The 24,464-nt window shown below is 38.3% G+C and overlaps 1 protein-coding gene across 1 annotated transcript in view; it reads left to right on the forward strand.

Annotated features, from left to right (window-relative positions):
• Positions 1-4,531: 4,531 nt before the first annotated feature.
• Positions 4,532-24,464, forward strand: part of LOC138026321 (sodium channel protein 1 brain-like) — a 37,501-nt gene continuing 17,568 nt past the window's right edge. Inside the window, exons 1-10 of the mRNA XM_068873616.1 lie at positions 4,532-4,636; positions 12,074-12,306; positions 14,878-15,026; positions 15,347-15,427; positions 16,769-16,897; positions 17,841-17,932; positions 18,889-19,086; positions 20,171-20,228; positions 20,798-20,942; positions 22,115-22,252. Coding sequence (XP_068729717.1) covers positions 4,612-4,636; positions 12,074-12,306; positions 14,878-15,026; positions 15,347-15,427; positions 16,769-16,897; positions 17,841-17,932; positions 18,889-19,086; positions 20,171-20,228; positions 20,798-20,942; positions 22,115-22,252 — 1,248 coding nt within the window. The 5' untranslated portion in view covers positions 4,532-4,611. The remainder of the gene's footprint in view (positions 4,637-12,073; positions 12,307-14,877; positions 15,027-15,346; positions 15,428-16,768; positions 16,898-17,840; positions 17,933-18,888; positions 19,087-20,170; positions 20,229-20,797; positions 20,943-22,114; positions 22,253-24,464) is intronic.

Below are 24,464 nucleotides of genomic sequence, written 5' to 3' on the forward strand. Positions count from 1 at the left end.
AAAACAATCGACTTCAAATCGCGCCTACGTTTAGGAGCAAATTCGGAAGAAACATACAGACCAACTCCTCGTGCACGCTGGTCGTCAGATCTATCCCTGCGGAATAATGGCAAATACACGGAAATATGAAACAAATCAATATAAATTGAAGAATTTAACCATGTCTCACTGTGAGCAAAAAAAATTAAACCTTCATTCGAAATAAATGAAGCGATCTCCTCAAACTTCTCGACCACATTCAAACTGCGAACGCTCAGGTGCCCGAGATTAAGAGAAGTAAAACAATCTGTGCCTGGGTTAATTTCAACATCAGAACATATGAGGAAAAAAAAACAAAAAAAAAAAAAAAAGCAAGATCCGAGAATACAAACACACTAACAGTCCACGTGTATATGCAAAGGAGATATACACGTTTTGACGACTGGTTACTGGGTTGCCAGTATGGAATTCCCAGCCGGAACATGGGTTAGTCGTTTTTTTCCTTTCCGTGTCGAGAAAATTGAAGCGTTGCGCAAGAGGTCTTTGCTGACACTCCCCTACTAAGTAATGTCTTTTTGGTTAGAGTCATCTGCGCATATTTTTGATAGGTATCTGGGGATCGTAAAAATGCGTAGATTTCTCTTGGGGACACAGTAGAATACTTAATTCACCTGCAATGGCGTCGAAGTCATTGAAACACAAATGGCGTTTTGGTGGATCTTTAGACAAAATATACCTTTATGGTGCTCACGAATGGAACGTCAATAATTATTGGATAAATAAGACAGGCGGTGAAAAATAAATATCTGAAATCTTAAAAGCGACGAGTAATGGAATTCGACAACAGTCTTTCGTTCGTGGCGGCGAAATGAAAGTGAGCTGTGTTTCTAATATTTTACCAAGTGTGATTACAACACTGCAACCAAATGGAAAATTCTCTGGTAACTTATGGGTTCAACAAAGACAGGGAAGGAATCGAACACCATAAGTCCGCACAGTCTTCAGATATAAAAAAAAAAAAAGGAAATGTGACAGCCAAGAATTATTTGAAAGAAAGTTTGCTGTCTATTTTGTGTGGAAAGGGTTTGATCCTGAAATTTATTTTGTTGCGTATGGTAATTTGACATGATTGGGTTTCTTTTCTACACGCACGCAATGAACTGGGAAATGTTTTTTGCCTCTATCTATTTACCTTTACAGCAAATATGTTTTTGTTTCAATGATTTTTTCGCTGGAAAAGGTGGCCTTTATTTACTCATTATGTTGTGTAATATTTGAGCTTAACAAATGTGCATACGTGTATTAAGATATGATACACGACGAGACAGGAAATTTTTCTCTCTGACAAACAATTAATACGTAGCCAAATTTTTAACCTCAGAAAAAGATATCGTTTGTCATTGTAGTGTAAAATAAAGTTTGTTTGGGAAGCCAACAATATTTCCTTAACTTCCTGGTTAATCCACTTTATTACTACGACTTACTAGAGCGAAGATTGTTTTCATTACTCAAGCTTTTTGCGAATTTTGAGAGTCATGAATTTACGTGAATTTACATGAATTTAAGATTTTTCAACAATATATCGCTTTACTCTAACCCAAAAACATTCAGATAGTAAAAAAAATCCTATTTATTAACCATTTCTTTGGCTTTTGTGCTTGTCAGCATTGTGATTTGCGATAATTCTCAAGTCTCTTTTTGTATTTCATGTTTCGATTTTCAATTACAAATTCTGTTTTGATTGGCCCCTCAAGCTCATGATTGTGTAAATAGTTCACCCTGAAGTCAAGATAAATACGTTTCTCCGGAACCCGACAAAGAAGGCTTCCTGACCCGACAGATGAAATGTAAATATTCAGCCGAATGTTACAGTTGACACAAGGTGATCAGGTGCACCTTTATGTTGCCTAGCAAGGGATCACTTTTCTCATTTTCACAGATTATCATGACCTTCCCCTTGATTCATAGAACTCAGAGTCGGCAGAAATGTTCGTGTTTTTACGATCGATTGTCATTAATCTTTCGAGGAGAATTTAATTCAGAGTTTTATATAAAAGCTGTGTTATTTTTTTCTTCATCTGTCTTTTGGCTTGTCTTTTACCATTAACTCTCGGCTTTTGCGGTACTTTTTCATGAAAACGTAAAGCCAAAATATTTTTGACCTACATCAGATTAGACTGAAAAGAAGAGGAATTATGAAGCGGAAACAACATCTTCGAATTCGAGTTCTTCCTTAGTGTGTGCAATAAACGTTTGCTTAGTGCAAGTGCAAGACATGCATGACGCAGGAAATCGCCATCAGAGCAATTTGCAGTGCGTGTTTTGTTATCTTTAAACTAAATTTATTACTAAAGCTCAAAAAACTAAAATACCTCGAAATGCGACAGGGCATTACAAAATAATTAGACGTGTCAACGTGTGAGTCAAAGGGCCTCTGCTGGCACGACATCTGGGTGACCCCTCAAATGGTCTTAATGACCCACACTTGAAAAAATTAACTCGAACGTTTTAGTTCAATACCAACTAATTCAGTGCCTACTGTTTCTGTGTGACACGTACCACAAGCAACCCAGTGTACTCTTCAACTTATCACCTTCACTTGTAATAAGCAAACTAGCTTGCCTCCGGCCAGTTGGGATTCTTAATTTGAATGTTCTGTTTCGCCGTGATTGTGTTTCATTGCCCCTTGAAAAGCTCCATGGGGAGTGGTCAATTAAGTATGTATTGTATCGTATTGTATTGTATCAATACGTCTGCAATTATACCTAAAGAAAAACAATTGATCGAGATACTAGAGCCAGTAATTTGTGGGTAACAGTCAATATATAAAAGTCTGACCTGCGTTCTTGCAAGTAAAGCGTGTAGCTCTTCTTTGGATATTTTCTATTTCAAGCGTCAGGGTAGCATTATGCGGTACCCAGAGTTGTGAGGCGTAGCAAAGGGTAGAACGCACAAGGGAGATGTAGAGTAGCTTCAGAAGCTCCATCTGGGGATCGCCACCCGAGTAGTTTTATAAACGCAGTAACATAACTAAATTTTAGGCGCTCATTTCCACCTCATTACTCGATACATCCCTGAAGATCGCTTTCCTCATTTTTAGCAGCTTTTAGAAAAGTTACGGTAGCCACAGACTACGATTTTCGCGACCAAAACACCTTCCCATGTAGAAAAGTATAGGATTTTTGAAACGCGAGCTCATTACTTTCGATGTTTTCAAAAAACATCGAGACGACTAGGGGATTGCTTGGTGAAAATTTCGAAATTTTTAGGCAACCTTCCATCCGAACAGATATTTATCCTGAAATATTTTGTTGGGTTCCCTTCATTTTTCAAACCAGAGGCCACCATGTCTGATTGTCAATCTAATGTTTTGGTTAGGCTCTAAAGATCAGCTTATTCCGTAGGGAGCAACTTTTTAAGTCAATGCGGTCATATTTGTTATCGATGCCGTCATATTTGCTCTGAAAATTTAAATTTTCAGAGCAAATATGATAAATTTGGTAACTTATCGCCAGATTCGGTTATCGGCAAACGACTTGTACGTAATATTAGAGGTTATCAGAGACACTGATTTCAAACTAAGTGTCATGGAAAACGCATCTCGTGTACTTTATGAGCTGCTACCGCCCACAATTACCTTAGAAACGTTGTAAAAAGATCCTTTATCAATAGACCAATTTCGATATGTTGAAATTGAGCCCTAAACAAAAGACATCATCTCGAGGCTCTGGGAATAAATATGAGGATTTGGATGAGTTTTTTTAGCCCAGAGCCTCGAGATGACGCCTTTTGTTTTGGATTGAATTTTAATACATCGAAATTGGTCTATTTAAGAGATCCCTTTTCTATTTTATATCTAATTAGTTTTCTTAAATAAGTTGTGTATTTTATTGATGATTATTTGTAAAATCACTCCTATGGCGTAGCTCTGTTTTCTTGTGAATAAAGAATTTGTTATTGGTGTTAATCTGGTTGCAATGTGGGCCTAAATCTAGCTTGAGGGAGTTTCCTTGCGTTTCCAAGTTTTGTTGTTGCTGTATGCTTTGTTACTTTTTGAAGCTTAATAATGATAAACGTCCAAAAATTTTAAAACAAGTGGACGAAAAGCCTTTGATAATGGTATTTATTTAATCGGCCTAGCATGTCACATTTTTTTATAATGTTCAGTAAGGTCAGTTGATAGAACAGACAGGGGTGGTCCGGTGTGTTTCAGATGAAGGATGAATTTACCCGGCGCGTGCAGCTTCGATCTTAATTTTTGTCCATATTTGGGCATAAAATTGTTGTCCTAAAATCCCCAGATTTGTTCCAAGGAAAAGAGTTTCAAGTTACACACTTCAAGGTCACGTGCTTCTGGTTTAACTTAATACTCTTAGATAGATCATTAGACACTAAGGCGACAATGCTGAGTCATATCACATGACAAATTTCGACGGTACGTGATGTGTTTTTAACACTAAATAAGTTATGGGCCCACCGGCAGGTGGGAGGCGTGAACAATGACAGCCAAGCTCATCTTACTTTAAACATCGCCATTCAGTTATTCATAAACTCTTGTTAAATGCTGATTTATTCGGATTGAAAGTCGCTCAAGAAAGAATCAAGCAGAGTTTGATTTTCTCCGGCGCTATCATGTTCGTAAAAAGCTCTCTTATAGGTTTGTATTTTTTCAAATATTGTTTTGCCTTTGGCCTCAAAAAATAGACGCTGAAAAGTATTTAAATTTATTCAGTATCCAGTCTACATATTCCTTAGTGTGTTTACCTTTATCGCTCCAAAGTTGTTTGGTTAATTTTATTTAGAAAAGCTAAATTTGTGAAAGTATGACATTAGACATAGCACTTTTAATTCTTTTTGAAGGACTCTAATTTTACTGCCTGAAGAGATAGATTCCTGAGTCATAAATTGCAATATAGAATACGTTCCTTTAATTAAACCGTTCCTCTACGGGAAATCTGTATCTTAAAAGTACAAGTGAGAGCACTGTTTCTTATAAAGTTTTTAAACAATTGCTTAAGAAGATGGACGGAATTAAACAAGCCTCAGTTTACCAGGGTTTGAGGAAGCAACAAAACGTTTTTTTCTTCCCGGCATTTTTCCTTTGAGCTAAAATGATGGCAGCGGATTCTTTCAGTTCTGAATAAATTATCCAACGTATTTCTCAATAAAAGACAAAAGATAGATTATTATTGTCTATATTATTCGCTTGGCTGTACCTCGATCACGCTAAGAAATGACAACTTGTGGTTTGAAACCTCAAAGTGAAAGAGATTTAAAGTCGTGCAGAATTTTTGCAGGGAGTTACGACAGTTAGACCTATTGACACAAAGAAAATAATTTATCTAGCACCTCTTATGGTGAGCGTTTATTGACAACATTTGTTTTACAGATTGTCGAATGAGTTCAATCAATGATTCGCCGCTGCGTCCTCAAGGCTTTGTAAATAAGTTATGATCATTGAGGGGAAAGCGGGAAGTCTTTCCTTACCGCGTTGAGAAATTAGAGCAGCAAATTACACTTTCTTTGTACATACCCAAAAATTTGACAGCTCCTCCACGACTGAAAGTTGGTATTTGATATATCACGGTTGTAAGATTCTTGTTTCCTTTCATTGATGCTTCTTGTACGATGTGCCACGACTTCGAGAGGACTTAACTGCAGGTGGGAATTCATTCATGCGTGTATTTTTTGCTTATGAAATGTTAACCTCTAAAAACAAACATACCGCAAATTTATCACTTCTTTTCGTTACTCATCCGCTCTGTAGAGACCTAACCAAGCTTTCGTTAGACTAAATATGAAGGAATCTCTTGGTAGTGGTTTTCCTTTTCATTAAGTCTTACAAAGGTGGTCTGGTTGTTACAAATAACAGTGTATTTGTGGCCTAGTTCAAGAGTTCTATCGTAAAACTGTAGTTGCAAAGCGTTTCTTATTCTGGGACTTTAAAAAACCTTTTTATCATGTTTTATACACTGGAGAAGACACGAAATTTGGGCATCTTGTACATTTCTTATACTCATCATTAAAAAAAAAAAAAAATCAGTTGGACAGTGAACAAAATCAAATATGTATTAACATGTCGGGATTTGAAGACAAAATTTAACTTCAGGCTGAAGCCAACAGAAGCCCTTTTTGAAAGAAAAAAATGACAACACGATTTCTTTTTACACAAGAAATACAAAGCTTGTCCTTAAGGATTTTATATAATACTGTTTTATCTTTACTTGGGCAGTTATGTTGTAGGGGTAAGTGCATATTGACACAGAGATGATGAACGAGATGTCTTTATATTTTCCAGTAATTTGAATGTACAATTAAATGAGGAATTTCATGTTCGTGGGTCGAAATATATCCTAAAAGGTATTAATTGCTTCGAGCCTCTGTATATTTTAGTCACTAATTGTAAATTTCGTAGCTACTTCCCGCTAACGTTTCAACGTAGAACAATCGTCATGAAGACCTTAATTGTCTCTTACTTTTTTTCTCGTGCGATGCAAAGTATCAATCCAAGCAAATCTATTTGCGCATTTCCTATGATATGCAACTGAGAATTATGGAATATAATCGCTATGCATATGCCGGTCTTCTATGACTTCCTGGATGAACATAAAATTGTTTGTTCTTCAAATAAGGGTTTTCGAGTGTTGGGCATATTACAAGAGCGATTACATTTCCTGTTCAACTTCCGACAACCGTGACTCCAATATCTGCGTAAACTAGCATGTTCAAAAGTACATGCATATATTTTACGAGGCCTTTAATTTCAGTGCATTTTATACCTTATTATTTTGTCGAGAGCAAGCCTAAATTAAACCCAAAATGGTTTAAAATAGATCATGTTCCCCGATTATTTTTCCAAAAAAACCCGTAGCTTCTGATTGGATGTTAGCCAAAATGAAATTCTAAAGCTAAATTTGATAGTTTTGGTCACATCTTCACTACAATTTTCTATTCTCATCAACTCTGTCAGTTAGATATACCAACTGTATTGTTGTTATGGATGAGATGACTCCATGAAAGTAACTCAAAACTGATCACTCGCGCTTTGTCTGAATTGTAGCTGCAAGGTCAATCACCCATCGAAGTCTTGCATTTGGTGTATTTTATGGTGAAGGCTGGAATAGATTTTGTTCTTTCCAGACACGTTCATGGGTTGAGGAAAAGAAGACAGGGTTTTACAAGAGCAATATTACTAAGATACCAAAGTCAGTTGCATCGTGATATACTCCAACCGGTTGAGGAGGCGATGCATTTAACTTAAGACTTTAAGCTAAACTCTGAAATGTTAATTAAGCTAGGGAGAGTTAGATTTTATTAAAAAAAAAAACCAAACAAACAAACAAACAAACCTTTTTTTGGATAATGCCATTTCTGATAATCAGATTCATGGACATTCATGGATCGGCCTTTCGGATGACAACTAACAAGCTTTAAGGCTTTGTACAAATAATAGTGCTCTTTTTTCAACTTCGTTCCCAGAGTCCTCTCAGAGAGGACCCTGGGAACGAGGTTGCTCTTTCTTTCGCCTATATTCCGTGCGGATATAACGGTTGAGTGGAATATCTGTGTGTACCATCTTATGCAATTTTAGCTGAAAATGAGGCCGTGGAGGAGAGCGGTTCGAAAATTGTGTACTTATCGTCGAGGATAGCCGTTCAAAAATTGTGTACCGTTAAAAGTTGCGTAATCACCACATTATACATAATTCAACCGTTAGAAATTTAACTATGGGTCCATGCCATTAACGTTCTTTTAATCGGGTTATGATGCACGCGACAATTTCCAAGAGCTCGCGATGAGCGTGAGAGTTGCCTGAGGTGCAGCGAGACAGTACTCTCCAAACTCAGTTTTGCAGTACATGCACAGTTAACAGCATCATTAACCTATTGCCAATACAAAAAATAAAAATTATAAAATAAAATACAAAAAAAACAAAATGAAAGTGTGAATTGACTATAACCACAAAAGTTTAGCTCGACATGAGCTCTATAATGGGATTTTTATCCTCTATGTTATAATTCGTTTACTGTTTGCAACTTTTCATAGTTCTGTAAAAGCAATATTTTACGCCTTTCGAAGCCTTTGGCCGTGGTTTTGTTCTGGCTTAATGGAAGACTGATGAAGTACTGCTCTTGCGGAATATTTTATCAGCGAATTTTCAATTTTTGAAGTGCTACTATTCTTATTTATTTTCGGCTACATGGTAAAAGACCTTAAAGTAAGAAATTTTCGACATATATCATAGAATCGTCTTAGTTTATAATAATAACACTCAGACATTTTCCATTAACTGTGCGGCGAGAATTGTTTTTTTGTTTGTTTTTTTCTTTACATAATCTAACTCCTTCGGATTACCTCGTCGATTCCACCTTTGGAAAGATCGAATGTCGTATACAGGCAGCTAACGAGCTTTGTTACACATCTGAAGCAAACATACCCAAGTAGCTTAACGAGTTTTTCCTCTCCAATTTTTTTTCCCTTTTTTTTTTATTTGTACTATCTATATAAAGTAAAATTCGTTGATAACCTTTGATATGCTAATACAGACTACTTTTTACTACTCAACATTAGGCTTTACGCACCAGGGTAAACTAAATATCATAGTTGTTGGTTTTTTTTTTTTTTGGTCCAATTTTCTGAAATTTTATCTCTCTCGTGACCAAAAATGTCAAGTTGTTGAGTACAACATTCGGCGTTCGACTGTAGTTTGTTTTTTCCGACTTAAACGTTTTCAGATTTTGAAGTCACAAAGGACAACGCTTTGGTGAGAGTCGCTGTCCATCTTTTCTGTTTCTTTTATTACCGTTAACTGCCCAAAGAGAAAACGTGGTAATTGTGCATGTTACCGGTTCTTGGATGCCGAAAGTCTCAAATTTTGATGTCGTCGCACCACAAAGAACAAAATGGTCTCAAAGCCACTCACTATGCATGGCTTAATATTCTTAAGCTATTTTAGAAAAGGGAAACAATCATTGAGACAGGTCTGCTAAATAAATTAATTTTTGATGGCATATAAGCCGGTTTGTCTCGCAATGTAAGCACTTTAGAATGGATAATTCTAAGGACAAAATACCGTTGACGAAGTGTTGAATTACATATGCCAGTTAGCTCTGTCAAAAGTGTTTGCTAAAGCTGATAGCCAGGAAACGTTATTTTTTTCTCGTGTTGTCGGAACATATATATTACGTTTTCTTGCTACCTGTGGTGATTGAGGTACCGTGCGCGTTTGTTTCCTGTAGCAAGGAGTAAGTTGAGTACAGTAACTCTAACACAGCCGTCATTTAGGAGTTTTCAATTACGTAATAGGTTTATTTTTACTTTATCCTCATTTATCTTTTTGGCATGAAGTACCTCGCACGGTGACAGTCTCAAAATATTTTAAACTAGTTTATTGCGGCCAAACGCTTGTAGTTTGTGCTGTCGTCAAGTTTGCTTTCGTCAAAGTGAGTAGAAAGGCAAACGCCCATTCCATCCCTTTAAATTTGTGAATTTTTACATAAAAATAAATTTGTTTCAGCATGAGAGTCCACTCAGGCTCGCTCTGAATTAACGTAAAATCAAGTAAGAGTTTCGAGTAGGCAGAAGTATTCTCGCGCTCCAGATAACTTCATGTGAAGTAATATAGTCTGGGGTCGTCGTCTACTTTTAAGACTTTATAAAATAACTTTAACGAAATTCACAAGGCCTGACTAACGTACTGAAGCCTCATTAGGGAGTTTGTTTTAGGAAGCGACTATGGCGTTTGCAATGTCAACGCAACTAAACAATAATATCATAGGTTAGACAAGGAAAAGACCGAGCTGCACGTGTTGAAAGCAATTTAGCATATTTTTTTGCGATACCCTCCATAACAGGGGAGGTCAGGGGAGTCAGGGTGGTTTAGTGGTCATCAACCGTGCCTCCCACCTCTGTGACCCGGGTTCAACTCTGGCTCGGGTCGTATGTGGGCTGAGTTTCAGTCCATCTCAATCTGACTCCGACGGTTTTCTCCGGGTACTCCGGTTTTCCTCTCTCCTCAAAATCAAAATCGACTCCCGGCCTATTCCATCAGGCTGTGGTGATGTGCTCCGAGGTCATACATAGGTCGTGTTCATGGGCCGAGCGCCTAGCCGGCAGCACAGCTCCATCGGTCCGACCTCCTTGAGCTGCGCCCTTAGTAATTCAGTCTCCGACTGCGAGAAAGGGCGATTATTATAACAACGGCCGTGCTTTCACGAGCGGTTTTTCAGGTCGCTTAGCAAGTGACAACCGAAAATTTCGTAAGAACAGTTCCTTTCCCAGGTTAAGCGAGTCGGCTAATTTTCATAGAATTCTCATTAAATTTAAGCCACCAATGCAAAACAGGTAGCATAAACCAGTTGGCAATTACCTTCGGCCGATCAGAAGTCGTTTGAAGTTATTCAAATTGGAAATAGTCAGAAATAGTTGTAACATTTCGCTTGAACAGCAAGTGAAGCGCATCAAAGCTGTTAATAGGGAGTTTAATATTTAAGATCTACGACGCCGACGCCGACGTCGACGAAAACGTCACCTCAAAATATAACGTTGCACTACGTAAGTTTCTCGCGGTTTGGCCATCTCGTTCGCGTCTTACAATGTGGCCGAAGTATCCTAAAAATAAATTGGTACGAGCGGTTTCAGAGCAAAAATAGAGAACGAAAAATTCACATTTGACCGCTCACGTTGTCGTCAAAACCTCAAATTTGGTGATTTCACGTCGTTGTTGCGCAGAGAACCGCACGAATATGAGCTAAAATGCACGAGCACGTGCAGCACGATTATTTTTCCTCTTTTAACCAATGATATTGTTGTTTCGTGGCGTTCTCGTCGACCACCGCGTCGTAGATCTTAAAGTCCCTAATAACGTATCCCTCCTCCTCCCTCCAATCAATGTTGCATTTATCGGTTGGTTTTTGCACTCCAACCCATAAACATCAGCATTGAAGGTGGAGAGGGGGCAAATTGTCGTCTGTGTTACAACATTTGTGACCGAGACCGTAGTTACTTTTTTAAAATTATTTTTATTATTGTATTGGCACGTGCTCTATCCTCATTTAATATCTTCCATGAAAGCACGTATCATTTTATTGTCGCTAAACTAAGTCTGAAAACAAACCACTTTCAGGAATGTTAAGCGAGTCAACGGCTGTCGTGAAAACATGGCCAACGACGAAAAATGACCATATTCGAGGTTTTGACGAGGTTTTGACGTGCTTGTTTGACGACAAGGAGGACAGAAGCTCCGCTTCAAAGATGTACTAAAGAGACACATGAAGAACACAGAAATTTGCCCTGACACCTGGGAGGAAGCTGCCTCCAATAGAAGCAACTGGAGAGCATTGGTGAGGAGATCAATCGGATGCATAGAAGGGAAGCGTCTGGTGGAATATCATGGAGCCCATGAAAGAAGACACACTCTTGCAACATCAACCGGGCATGCATGCTGCATCTGTGGGCGGCTTTGCCGTTCAAATGCAGGACTTGCGGCCCACCTTCGTAAATGCACAAAAAACCCCTCTGTATAACAGTCATCATCGAATCGATGGACTGCCAAAGGAAGGGTGTATAAACGGGAAAAAAATCTATTTTTATCCTGAACCCGCTCGTAACCAATTCATTTGTAAGATACTTCGCCCACATAGTAAGACGTGAACAAAATGGAATAATCGCAAACGGCTTACGATGGTAAAACGTTATATTTTGTGGTGACGTTTCTGTCGATATCCGCGTCGATAAATATAACTGTGACGCAAACGCAAATCCAAATCCAAATAAAGGCGCCAAGAAATACGCCGGTGCATTACCGTGATGCAAACGCGAATGTAAGGTCGCAATACCAATTCCATCCCTCGTCGGTTAAAATTAAACCGTGCGTATATCTTATGTTTCTTGTCGTTGCGTGTCTAGTGTACTGAAAAGTTTCTCTTGACTTTTGCCATTTCACTTGCATTTGCATATGCGTTGCACAGGTCATCTAGGCTACAGTTCTCTCTCTCTTTTTGTTGTGTTAGACATTCATTGCAACACTTGAAATCAATTCATTTCCCAATTCACAATTGCTTTGTGTTTTTATTACTTTTCCATTCTTTCACAGGGAGAACTGAAAAATCAGCCCCAATTAAGGAACCTGGGAGAAAGGAACAGCCAGACTCGTCAAAAGGCGAAGGGTCGTCGGTTAAAAGAGTTCATTTTGAAGACGAAGAAATGGAAAGGAAATCTGAGAACTCGGAATCCTCGGATGAAGACGTGGAAAGTGCCAAAGTGGTTCGAGTTCCTTCGTTCTTTATTAGCAAACCACTGGTGGATTTCGACGCAGGCATCGGAAGAGTAATGATAACGATAATTTTTACATATTATTAGTAAGAGTAATAACAATATTAATGATGAAAACTCCGCTGAAACTTTGCACGGCAGCCAAAGTGGTTTCAGAAGAGATAGTTGCCTCAATAAAATGAAACTTAGTGTGATACAAATTCAAGAAAAATCCAATAAGCGGGCAGATCGGTCTTAATGATGTGTTTCTTGATTTGAAATTAGCTTTTGATAAAGTAGACAGATTTAAGGATTTCCGGACACCATGAAGGCAAGAGTTTCAGTGTCCAGAAATATACTAGCGTTAGCGAAAGCCTCACACTAAGAAAAAAAAACAGTTAAACAGGGTGAGCTATTTCATAACCTCTGCTTTAAAACTTTTGGGTGATACGACGAACGGGAATGTACATAAAATCGAGTAATGATGTTTAAATTATCTCGACTCCAAGCTAGAAGTAAGGAGTCTGAGAATGTTGTTCAAAGATCCTGATCCTGGCAGGCATTCAACTAATTACCAATAGGGGCACGGAATTACAAAAAGCCTTTGGATCCCGAAGACTGCAAAAAAAAAACTGAAGTTTTACGTCAAGCCCACGATAGGAGCAAAAGAGAGATAGGAGAACCGACAGTCACAAGACCTGAGGACCTCATCCTCTCTTGGTGGTCATTATTAATGGCAAAGACTTGAAAATACTACGCAAATTTAAATTTCCCAGAAGTTATGTCACAGGTGAAAGCACAGTTGACGACAAAATTATTTATCGACTCGAGGTTGCCCCTTCGATTCATCCCTTGGCAAGTAAAAAGACTAATGCCTCTGCGGGATAATATACCATATTGCAATAACTTCATTTTCTATCAGCCTACCTCCGTTGTACTCCGTTGAAATAGTGACACTCTATCGACAAACTGCTCCAACACCGACCAACTGTCAATTGAAACACAATTATTGACAATTATTGTAAATTTATATTGGACCGATTAGGTCCCCAATGTTTAGCGCTGATCATGGAACGCGCAAGTATGGAAACGATCATTACCAAGAACCTGTATACAAAAATTTGGTTTTATCAACGGAGTTGATAATGTAAATTGGCCACCGTACAGAGATTCTAAAAGCTGACGTTTCGAGCGTTAGCCCTTCGTCAGAGCGGATCCGTTGATAAAACCAAACTTTTGTATACTACTTCCCCACCGACGCAGCATCACAGTTTCTGTAGAAACTACCCCTTCATTATTACCAAGAACCAGCTGAAATGGACAGGGGGTGCCGGTACTAATAACGGTGAAAGAGGTCCATAGCCAGTAGCGTAGGGTTCCACTGCACGGTGAATAGGAACGCTGGATAGTAATTTAAATATAATGCCAAAATAAAATATATTTGAAACGAGTAATCAATCACGTCACGGGCCGCTAAGGCTGGCATCACCTGCAGGCTATGTGTTCGTGATATTATCGGATGCCATATGGTCAGCACAGATAAAGGGCTATCATTAACGACCATGTCAAATAAATGCCAGCGACTCCTCAGTTATCATCGGTCATGATGGACAGTCCATAAAATTTTGATGGTGGTCACCGTAGTGATGATGATGGTGGTTGCCATAACGAAGTTGGTGGCAGGCGCCGAGGAGTACGTTTTAGATTGGGGAGAGGGGCGTTACGTTTTGGTTTGGATCACTGAAGTGTGAGGGGAGAAGGGAGGGGTTTAGGAGAAAACAACACCGTAGAGAAAAGTTGGGGGGAGGGAGGGGGAGCCCCCCGGGCCCACCCTCTCCGCAACCCCTGGGTGGTGGTAATTATCATGGCGATTTTGAATGAGTGGACATGGTATTGTTGACGATGGTGGGAATGGTAGTGGTGTGAATGTGGTAGTGATGATAATGGCGATGATTGTGTTGAAGTGAGCTATGATGCTGCTAGTGTTGGTCATGACGCTAATGATGTTCATGATGATGATGGTGATGATGATGACGACGATGATAATGATTATGAACATAATGATAACCGTTACGATTAAACGATACTTGTTCTGACAACGATAACGCTAATTCATCCAAGAGAATACATTTTTTTTTTTTTTACCGCAGCCTTAAACGCGTTCCAAACTAAAATGTGGTATTACGATTTAGATAAAATTGGTGTATAATTACAAAAAAAAAAAAAAGACGCCGAAACGTTATGCCGTTGCTTGGAATAATGGCAAATGCAAGGATTAAAACTGTAACTCCGTGGATTTCCAAAGAAAGAACATGCTACTCCTTGTTTGTCGCCAATTTTTTTTGCATATGCATTGTTTTTTTTATTTCTGTTGGGACTTACAATGGTCCTAAGAGAAACTGGAAACAATCCTTATGCAAAATTTTACAGGGACAAACAAACAGTATTATGGTATTTTTGATACTGGCTAATTTAGGCAGGACGCTGTCGTGCAAAGGAAGCAAAATTTCGTACATTTTGAACCCAGCTCCCTTCCTTATTCAACCATATGGATCATACTATAAATATTCTTACTGCTAACCCTTTAAAAATAACTGCTGAATTACGTAATTTTTTAATCACTGATTCAGTATGTTGTTTTCGTAGGTCCCATGCAACCATACATTTATTGTGATTCGTCGCCGTGGAAAATCACGCTCAGATCAAGTTTACAGATTCAGCAAGGCTCCTTCATTGGGTCTCCTAGAGCCCCTCAGCCCTGTCAGACGTTTTGCTATTAGTGTAGTGACTAATCGGTATCCTTTGAGAGCTGAAAATAAGTGCATACCTGATTTAGGGAGTAACTGAACTTTTGCACCTGTCAAACCGAAGTCCACAATCCAATAATGATTAGAGACAAAATTCGCAATTGTCTCCCAAAAGGGAACCTCGACTCCTGCAAAAAATAACCTTAAAATGCCGGAAATTGAATGACTTTTACAACCAAAATTTCCCAGATATAGCGAATTGATGCAACAATGTCAAAGAAGAGGTTTAAAAATATACTAGGCGAACTCACTGCAATGCCACTGAAATGCAAAATAAACCGGATTTAACCCCTTAACTTTGATTTTAGATATTTCGAATCGTTTGTTATTCTTACCATCTTAGCCAACTGTGTTTTTCTTGTCATTGAATGTGCACCAGAAGAAGCTGAGTAAGTCAAGAAGGGAGGAATCGACTAACAAATGCTAAATTGGATATGTCCTTCGAAAGGATTTTTAGGGCCAACAAGACACATAGCAAGTTGTTGAACATAATAGATTTACACAATTTCCACCGACGGGAGGCATGCAAAACGGTTGTTTGCAAGCGAAGTCGAGATTTTGAACATAGAGGATATTCAAGCCAAATATACATGGCCGATAGAGTTTGAAATGCAGGGTTTAATGCGAATACTGAGTATTAGTACCGACAAAAAGAGGAGGGGAAAAAGGCGGGTATCGTGGTGTCTTTGTCTAATAAAACCGCTCATGTTACACACAAAAAGTACGCCACTCGGTTCCCGGAGGTAGCGGTCGTCTTGATTCTACGAGTGTTTCAAATATGTCCCGGTAAAACACTCCCTTCCATATAACAAATGGACATATCCTGTGAGATAGATAACGATGGCATGGTCAAGTGATAACGGCATTGGAGTTGCATTCGGTTGCGCTGAGCTCCGATCCCTGTGTCTAGGTTTGTCTTCGGTGACCACGAAATCGAATCCCGGCTTCACTTTGTAAATAACCGCCTTGTTGCTTCATCTTCAAATGGATTTTCAACCAGTTATTTTCTATTTAAAGTCATGTTTCTTTCAGGTTAGTAAAGTGCACGTGGAATGCCGGCAAACAAACTCAGTGACCATAAATACACTTTTCATAAAAATACACTATCAATTGTTTTCGGGACAAAACCGTGGAAAAACAAACAAACAAAAACAAAACAAAAAAGGAAAAAAAAAAAAAAAGAAAGAGAAAAAAAATAGTTCCAGAGAAAAGGCGGTTCTGGGTCTTCAACATTTAGATTAGGTTGCCTCTAGCAATACAAAAATACTGATTCATTGACGGTGAAAAATAGATAAAAAAAAGGATACTTTCAATTCACAGTAGCTGTACACCAAGTTGCCATGCTTATCCACCAGCACTCGAGCTTAACTAACTGTGATGAGCTTTCCAACTTCCATTGATTAATCTCTCTGATAGTGCTGTATACTACTTGCATAACATGGACCAGAATGCGATTTGACCCGTACTCCCTCTAACATAAAAATTTGGTTTTATCAAACTAGTTGATAAAGGTCGAATTACCATCGTGAAAGATTTGGAAAGTTGATTTTGCGAGCGTTAGCCCTTCGTCAGAGTGAAAAGATCGAGCGAATAGATCGAGAAAGGATGGAAATTCCATGCGGGCGTCGACCACTCTGTGATCTTAAATCCCTGACTGTATGACTTATCATCGGCCACAGTGTGCATTCACGAGCTAACTCAGATATATCTATTTTTTTCTTCAAATGCAGATATGTTTTCTGTGGCATTTACACCCTGGAAATGTGCTTAAAGATCCTATCACGAGGATTTATCTTTCACGCCTATGCCTACCTCAGGGATGCTTGGAACTGGTTGGATTTCCTTGTAGTTGTTCTTGGGTAGGTTTTGCTGAAATTGAGCGATTTTCTGAGGTTTTTACTTTTCTACACATGTTGCCTTTCCTAAGTACTGCTGCTATAACAATAGTATCTAATGTGCTTATCGGGTCTGTAAGTTTAATTAATAAGTAAATCGAACAAGTGTTGGATAGTTCTTCCTGCCGACGGCGTAATCCGATCGGCAAGATAAACGAACAGTCCTTTCGTCGTTCGGCTGCCGTCTCGTCCAACGTAAACACAATCGATGAAGTGCTTCTTGAGCGTTTTGGGCAAACTAATGATACTGTACCGGAGAAAAAGCCGATGGCTTTTGAGGTTCTCTTGATTCCAGCGGTTCTTTTCTATTTTTTTTTTTTTTGTACTTTTTTGTATTTTCTTGTATTTTTTTAGCTATTTATTTATTGTTTTGTTTTGTTTTGTGTGTGTGTTTTTTTTAATGGTAGTCTTTACTCTTATTCGGCCTGTTATGTTGTTAACAAAAATGTAACTAACTACTAATTTATATTATTTTTGAAGGTTAATTCCCTAATTCCAAAATCACGTGACAAATGTCATGCTAGTCGGTCGGGACTGCTAGAGAAGTTGTCGCAATATTACGTTCTCGCAAGTGTAATAAGAGAAGATCTAGAGTTGTTATATGCTTAACCCGTTAAATAAATGGAGAGGTGTACATGTATGTTTTCGATGATAATTCGGAGATAAAAAAGCGTTAAAAAACGCTTCGACTCCTGTTTAGCCTATAACCTTTGATTTGCAATCAGGTGCTCTACCAAAGAGCTCAGTATAGTCGATGGAATGCAAGTGGTCTTACCACCGTGTCATCACCGTTCCCAAGACGCCTTATAGTTTTCAGAGTAAGCCTTTACCATATGAACTGGGTGGTTTCATATTATTATGACTCAACCTCATATGCTCAGTGACAATGTCCAACTTGTTTCTCTAGATATGTTACTGTCGCACCAAATATCGCAAATTTGACAGGAATCAGGACAGTCCGTGTTCTTAGAGCGTTACGAACATTTTCTGCCTTGAAAGGTAATTCAGAATGAATAAAAACAGTTTGCTTTCGAGTTGGGGAAGATTGCTATTAGTGATAGATTTTCGCCTCCTTGAGAAATTATAAAAGGAAAAGTAGCAGTTTCTATTTTCGAGTTGGAGTAAATTTCGAGAGTACAGGGGTACTTACCATTTACACGGGAAAGCCGGAAATTCCAGTTCGCGCCATTCCGTTTGAAAAGCTTCAGAAATTTTGGGCTTTGATTTGTGGTGATGCTATTTTTCTGCTCTTTTAAGTCTCTCTAGCTGACGTGGATAGACTTTTTTGCGATTTCCTCTCCCGCAATGTCGCATTTAAGTGTTTAATGTTTATGCCTGAAATTTCCAACCGGATGGTTTGTGTAAATGGTAAGCACCCCAGATTTAAGGTAGTCTTTGCATTGCATGCTTTTGAAAAGGCTTTGATTACCCTCTCAACCAATATTGAGCTCTCTTCTTTAGTTGAAAACAAAAATCTAATTACTTACTATCGAATAATCTTAACTAAGACACTGGGGCTCCATTTTCAAAATCGATGTAATGCATGGTGCTTCCTTTAAGCTGGTAGAAACTCAAATTCCGATCGATTTTCACTCGATTTTTTAATTAATGGAACAAGGCAAAAAACGTACCTCGGGAGCTAATGACCAACTACACACAACTCTTATATGAGGTCTATATTGCTGGATTTTCGGAAATAAAGGTACTTTAGACCAATTTGTTTAAAGTAAGTATAATTGTGATAGCACTGAACAGGGTCCATTTTTCAAATACATTGGCAAAAATTAACTCTTTTTTAGGAGTTACGATTTAAGTTCAAAATGTCTGGTCTTGCGAAAGAGTCAATCTGAAAATAACTAGGTCTGTAAAAATATGCTGTAACACAGCTATGTTAAATTTTTGCGCTCCTGTTAATGGTTCCTGCTAACACCAACGAGCTTTTTTTCGTTTTAAAGGTCTCCGTGCGATGGTAAACACCTTATTGCGTTCTTTGAAGCTGCTGAGTGATGTCATGGTTTTGTTTTTGTTTTTCCTTGGTGTTATGGCGCTTATTGGTTTGCAGCTTTTCTCTGGAGAGCTAAGAAACAAGTGTATTCTCAATACTCCAAATGGCAACCTTTCAGTTAACTTAAAGGAACGAGCCCTCAATCAAAGTATGTGGCATGTGCTTTACTCTTAAGGACGGTGTCTACTATCGTTATCGCGCATCTGTTCTGCGCATCTCCAGATACTCGGGTTTCCTCTCGGTATAGTGCTTACTAATGCAGGGATATTTTTGCGCCGAACTTAGTAATTGCAGTTTGGAAACAAACGCAGTACATTCCTCTTTGATCTTTACTAATTTTTATTCCATTATCCAATTGATGTTATATTTACGTTACCATTATTGTAAAGCGCCGCTGGATCTTTCAGAAGCGTTGCGCTATATACGCTATGTATTATTGTTGTTATTATTATTATTATTATTATTATTATTATTATTATTGGTTTAAAGCTTATTACAAATATTGCTGATTAATTATCTTTGAAAAATGTGTGGTTATCCCCAATTTGGATTTCAATAACACTTCTTAAGATCTGCTTCCCCCCCCATAGTTATACAACCGCGCAAAAATGCCCTTGAATGAGTAGGCATGCACCGTCCTCAACTCAATTCTATTGATGTAGGTGGTTTGCATCCAGTGACTAAGGGGAAAGATCAGTACTGCATGAATGTGCAAATGCTGGAGTAATATAAGAGCAAAACAAAAATCTAAAGTTTTTGTCCATCAACACTAGGTGACGTGAACAACATCCGTTGATCGGTGTCTTTGGTGTTACAAATTCAACGCTTTTGATAAATTTAGCTAAGTAAATACATTCAATTCATTTGTTTTAAATTTTCAAGATCGGCAGAAAATTAAAAGGTTCTAAAGCATGGAGTCTGTTTGAAACTAAGCAATCAAACACGAACATCAGCTCTTTGCTTTGCAATCCATATCCTCGCCTTACAATCACGTCATCACAATCATCGGTTCGAAGCTTGCTATACTTAGTGTTGGAATATTTATTGTCCACATAAATATGATTGGCGCCAATTATGAAAAACGTCTACCCATTTTAGAACTTGACTTCACGCCAAAACAGCCCATAATCTCTCACTCCATTGAAACTTCCACCTCTTTTTTTTTTAACTTCCTCGTTTACGCTCTCTTATGACTTATTTGCGGCTCAGATGAACTTTTCTTTATCCCAAAGGTTTTTGGTTTATTCACGAAGAAGAACCTTTGGTTTGCGGGAACGGATCAACTGCTGGGTAAATGTTATGGCTCAATGCTCATTTTTTAGCGTCTAAAAGAAAATTAGACGTAAAGATGCTTTAGTCAGATAATATTACATTTCTTGGCGGGGTTTTGTATTAAAATATGCCATCTCTGAGTTGGTTTTTGACTGAAGAGTTTATTTATGCCAGGTTTGGAAAGACAACCACGTGATCGCCTGAACCTTGCGGCGTCACCACTTTTCTTTTGGTAGCCTAAATAAAACAAGATTAAAGTGATCCATTATTTTCGGTTTATTGTCGGTGAGAAGTCCATGCAGGTGATAATAGCTTTGCTCATTTTAGTATGATGATTACACCTTTCGTCAACTTACGAACTTTGGAGTTCAAATCACAGTGGCGGAACACTTGTAAAGTTGCATGTGACAGCCAACGTCTCGATTGGCTCATTTTGATCCGCTCTCTCGGTTTCTGTTTTCGAAGGTTCGTCAGCTGCAGCTGATTAAAAAAAAATGATTGGTGGCAGAAATGAAAGAGAAATAGTCGAAGTTAAAAGTAATACTACTGATACAGTAGTTAACATTTATTCCCTTCCACTAATGTAGATCTTGTCCAGTCAATTACACGTGTATGGCCAACGCTGGTCCTAACCCTGACCACGGTTACACAACATTTGACAACATCGGATGGTCATTGGTAATGGCTCTACAAATACTGACGATGGATTATTGGGAAAACCTGTACGACAAGGTAATTTACAAATGATTTAGTCCTTTCGGAACGGATAATACCTAGATTTGACGTAAGCCGTGGGGAGTTACATGCATTATAATTCAAGGGTGCGTTTGGTTGACCCAATTCCGGAATAAGCATACGTGGAGTGATGATTTAAAACGGTATATTCTTTTTTTACTGTAGTAAAGTTAGCACCTTTTGGAATGAGCTAAACATTCTCCTCAAATCGGAAAAGTTAATCCCTAAAAACTTCCATATCAAAGATATTTTATTTGGGCTTTTTTCTGCGGATAATGTTGATGACAATATTCTAGTTAATTACATTATACTTGAGAGCAAGTACCTTATTTTTCGCTCGAAATTAAGCCAAACGTTTCCCACTATTGCCCTGTTAATATCAAAATGCAAAGCAACGCCCCAGATCGAGCGTTTCATTGCGAGGAAAAATAACAAACTCCACTTTCATAATAAAAAATGCCATCAATTTTTACCCATAATGGAGCATGAGCTATCACCTCCAACTCGCAACTTAAACTAATACTGTAGTATTGTAAGATGTTGAAATGTGCATAGTGCGTATAGCTTAGTTGTATAGTGTAGTTCGGATGTTCTGTGTTTATTACAGATAGGAAGCGTAGTTTCGATATATAGCTCCGATGTACAGTTTAAAATTAACATGTAAACTAATAAATGTGGATATATTAAAAAAGAAAAAAAAAAAGAAAAAAAAAAACGGTACATTTAGCGTTTTGAAACAACAAGGCTAACAAAGATATGTTCAAAATAGCATTTTAGCAGGTGTTTGACAAATTTAAAGTGAATCTCCATAAAAACGAAGGATTTCCAACTTTTATTCCATGTATTTCTATTCCGGAATATGGTTAATCGAACGCACCATAAGTATATTTATTACTAACAACGTGTGACTCTTGCCAACAAATGACAGCTTAGAAAAGCATTAGGAGCGTTCCTGTGGCGTTATATATTATGGACTTATTTAAACAAACTGGTACAACTAGGTAGACCAGCACGTATGGTTCGGCAGCACGTATATCATCAGTGGTTGGGCAGTTTCCTTCTAATCCTTCCCCGCTGCACTGTTTTGCAATTTTATCCATTATATCCATTTTCTTAAAATCTCACGATTTAAGGCGAATAGTATTTACTTATGCTGCCTTCTTCTTTAGATTATCAGATCCTCTGGAGCCCTGTATGTCCCCTATTTTATCATTGGAATCTTCTTTTGCTCGTTTTATCTCATGAACCTGGTGCTTGCTGTGGTATACTTGTCATATGAGCTTGAGCTATGTTCCGAAGAAAAAGAGGTAACAGTTGAATATTTTGTCCGACCGGTTTCCTTCGTCTTTTTTCGTGTCAATTTCCGACTGTGAAGTTTCAAAGAAAGTTTAAATACATATATTTTTTGATTAATTCCCTCCATAAGATAATATTTAACGGTGGACAAAGGTCAAAATACAGAGGACTAATTAGATGCCCTAGCTTATTATATTATAATTAGTTAAGGTGATTCCCTGGTTTTGCATTGCGTAACCCTAATGCACATAATTTCTTGCGTCATTGGTGTACACAGTAGCGCGGGCACAGTAATAAAATGGATTTCCATTGACGCCATGCCTAAATCCGTTAAGGAATGGCTATTTTCTCCTGAACGTGTACGGTGAGCCCCTTTTTTTAAATTTCATAGATTTGCTGAGAACGGTTTTTTTCATGCAGTAGTGGAAAAATCACCAAAATCTATGGCGATTTTTTTTTGGCCATTTCATAAGGTTGTACCAAAGGAGCCATTACAAGTCGAACAGCCCACACTAAAGTTAAATCTATTTCGGAGGGTAAAGTACCCAGAAAGGCATTCAAATAAATCTCTCAGGTACGTTCTTGAATTAACCATAGAAGATACCACGCTCTGCGTTATACGTTGAATGGCATTTTTTAAAAATGGAACTAAATTTTTCCGCCGTATTCTTCAGCGTTGTATCATGGAAATGAGCACAGTGACCCCCCCCCCCCCCCCTTTTTATCACATTTTGATCATATCTTTGACATGTTACACCAATAATTAATGGCAAACTCTATTTCTAGGTAATCACCTTAAGTACAGTACGACAGTAATAAAAAGTAATACAAACAAATACTTACAAAATCCAAAGACAGCACATAAAGAAAAGTAAGCGTTATTGAAAAAAACATGATACTGGAGGAGGAGTAGATATAAGTAAAGGCCACTTCGGAAAATACCATAATGCTCTTTGTTTGTCCTCCCAGATTTTACATAAGCATTGTTTCCAGTTTCTCTTGGGACTTACAATGGTCCCAAGATCGAATTAACAAAGAAACAATGCTTATGCAAAATTTAGGGGAACAACCAAAGAGTATTATGGAATTTTCCGAAGTGACCTATTGAGCTATATAATGACGATATAAAGATTTCTTGAAAGAATTATACCCTTTCTTCTGATTACAAGAGGAACACTATTCCAAAGAATACTTAGCGGAAGAGTGTTCCAGGATTTGGCGGCATTGTACCTAAAAGATGTTTGAAATTTAGTAGTCTTGGCAAGAGGCAGGCGGATAAGGTCTTTGTTCCTAGTGTCGTAGTTATGGATCTGCTCCGAGGAGTGGAAGCCGTCTAGTAGATATGCTGGATCCAAGCCATTGATACACTTATAGACCTGTATGCACTTTTGGTTTTCTCTGCGGCTTTGTAGGGATGGCCTCTTCAATGTTTGCTGTATATCGGTATCGGTAGCCTTGCGACCCGCAATTATTCCCGCAGCTCGCTTGAGAAGACGGTCAAGGTTCTTGTTTCCCTGGCCACAACCATCCCATACAACGCAACAGTAATCGAATAACGGTAGAACCATAGCATTAAACAGAGTAATGCAAGCTTCTTTTGGGGTGACTTTTCGGGCTCTACGTAGCATTCCAAGGCGGGACGAGATTTTATATCCGATATGTTCAATGTGTTCGTTCCATGTAAGGCATGGATCCAGAATCACGCCCAGATATTTAAATTTGTATACCCTTTCAAGATCTTTGTCATTTACACTAACCGTGAATGACTGGACTGAGCTCAGTTTTTGGTGGGTTCCCATAAGCATAGCTTTGGTCTTCCAATGATTTAACATGAGATAGTTTTGGTTCAACCATCCGACAACATGGTCGAGGTCTTGGGACAGAGCAGCCTCAATAGCTTGCACACAACTGCTTTCAAAAAACAACAGTGTGTCGTCAGCGTAAAAATGGACTTTACAGTACTTTGTTACTGACGCTAGATCGTTAATGTACATTATGAACAATAGAGGTCCCAAGACAGACCCCTGGGGCACACCATATAATATGGGTTCAGCGTCAGATTGAATGGCATTAATGTTAACACGTTTGGTTCTATTAGTAAGATACGCATTGAACCAATTCACTGGAGACTTACTTAGGCCAAAATCTGCCAATTTCGTAAGTAGTAATTCGTGGTCTAGGGTATCAAAAGCCTTAGTTAGGTCCAGAAATGCCAGACCTGTA

The sequence above is a fragment of the Montipora capricornis genome, chromosome 12 (assembly GCF_036669925.1).
Source record: "Montipora capricornis isolate CH-2021 chromosome 12, ASM3666992v2, whole genome shotgun sequence".
Lineage (NCBI taxonomy): Eukaryota > Metazoa > Cnidaria > Anthozoa > Scleractinia > Acroporidae > Montipora > Montipora capricornis.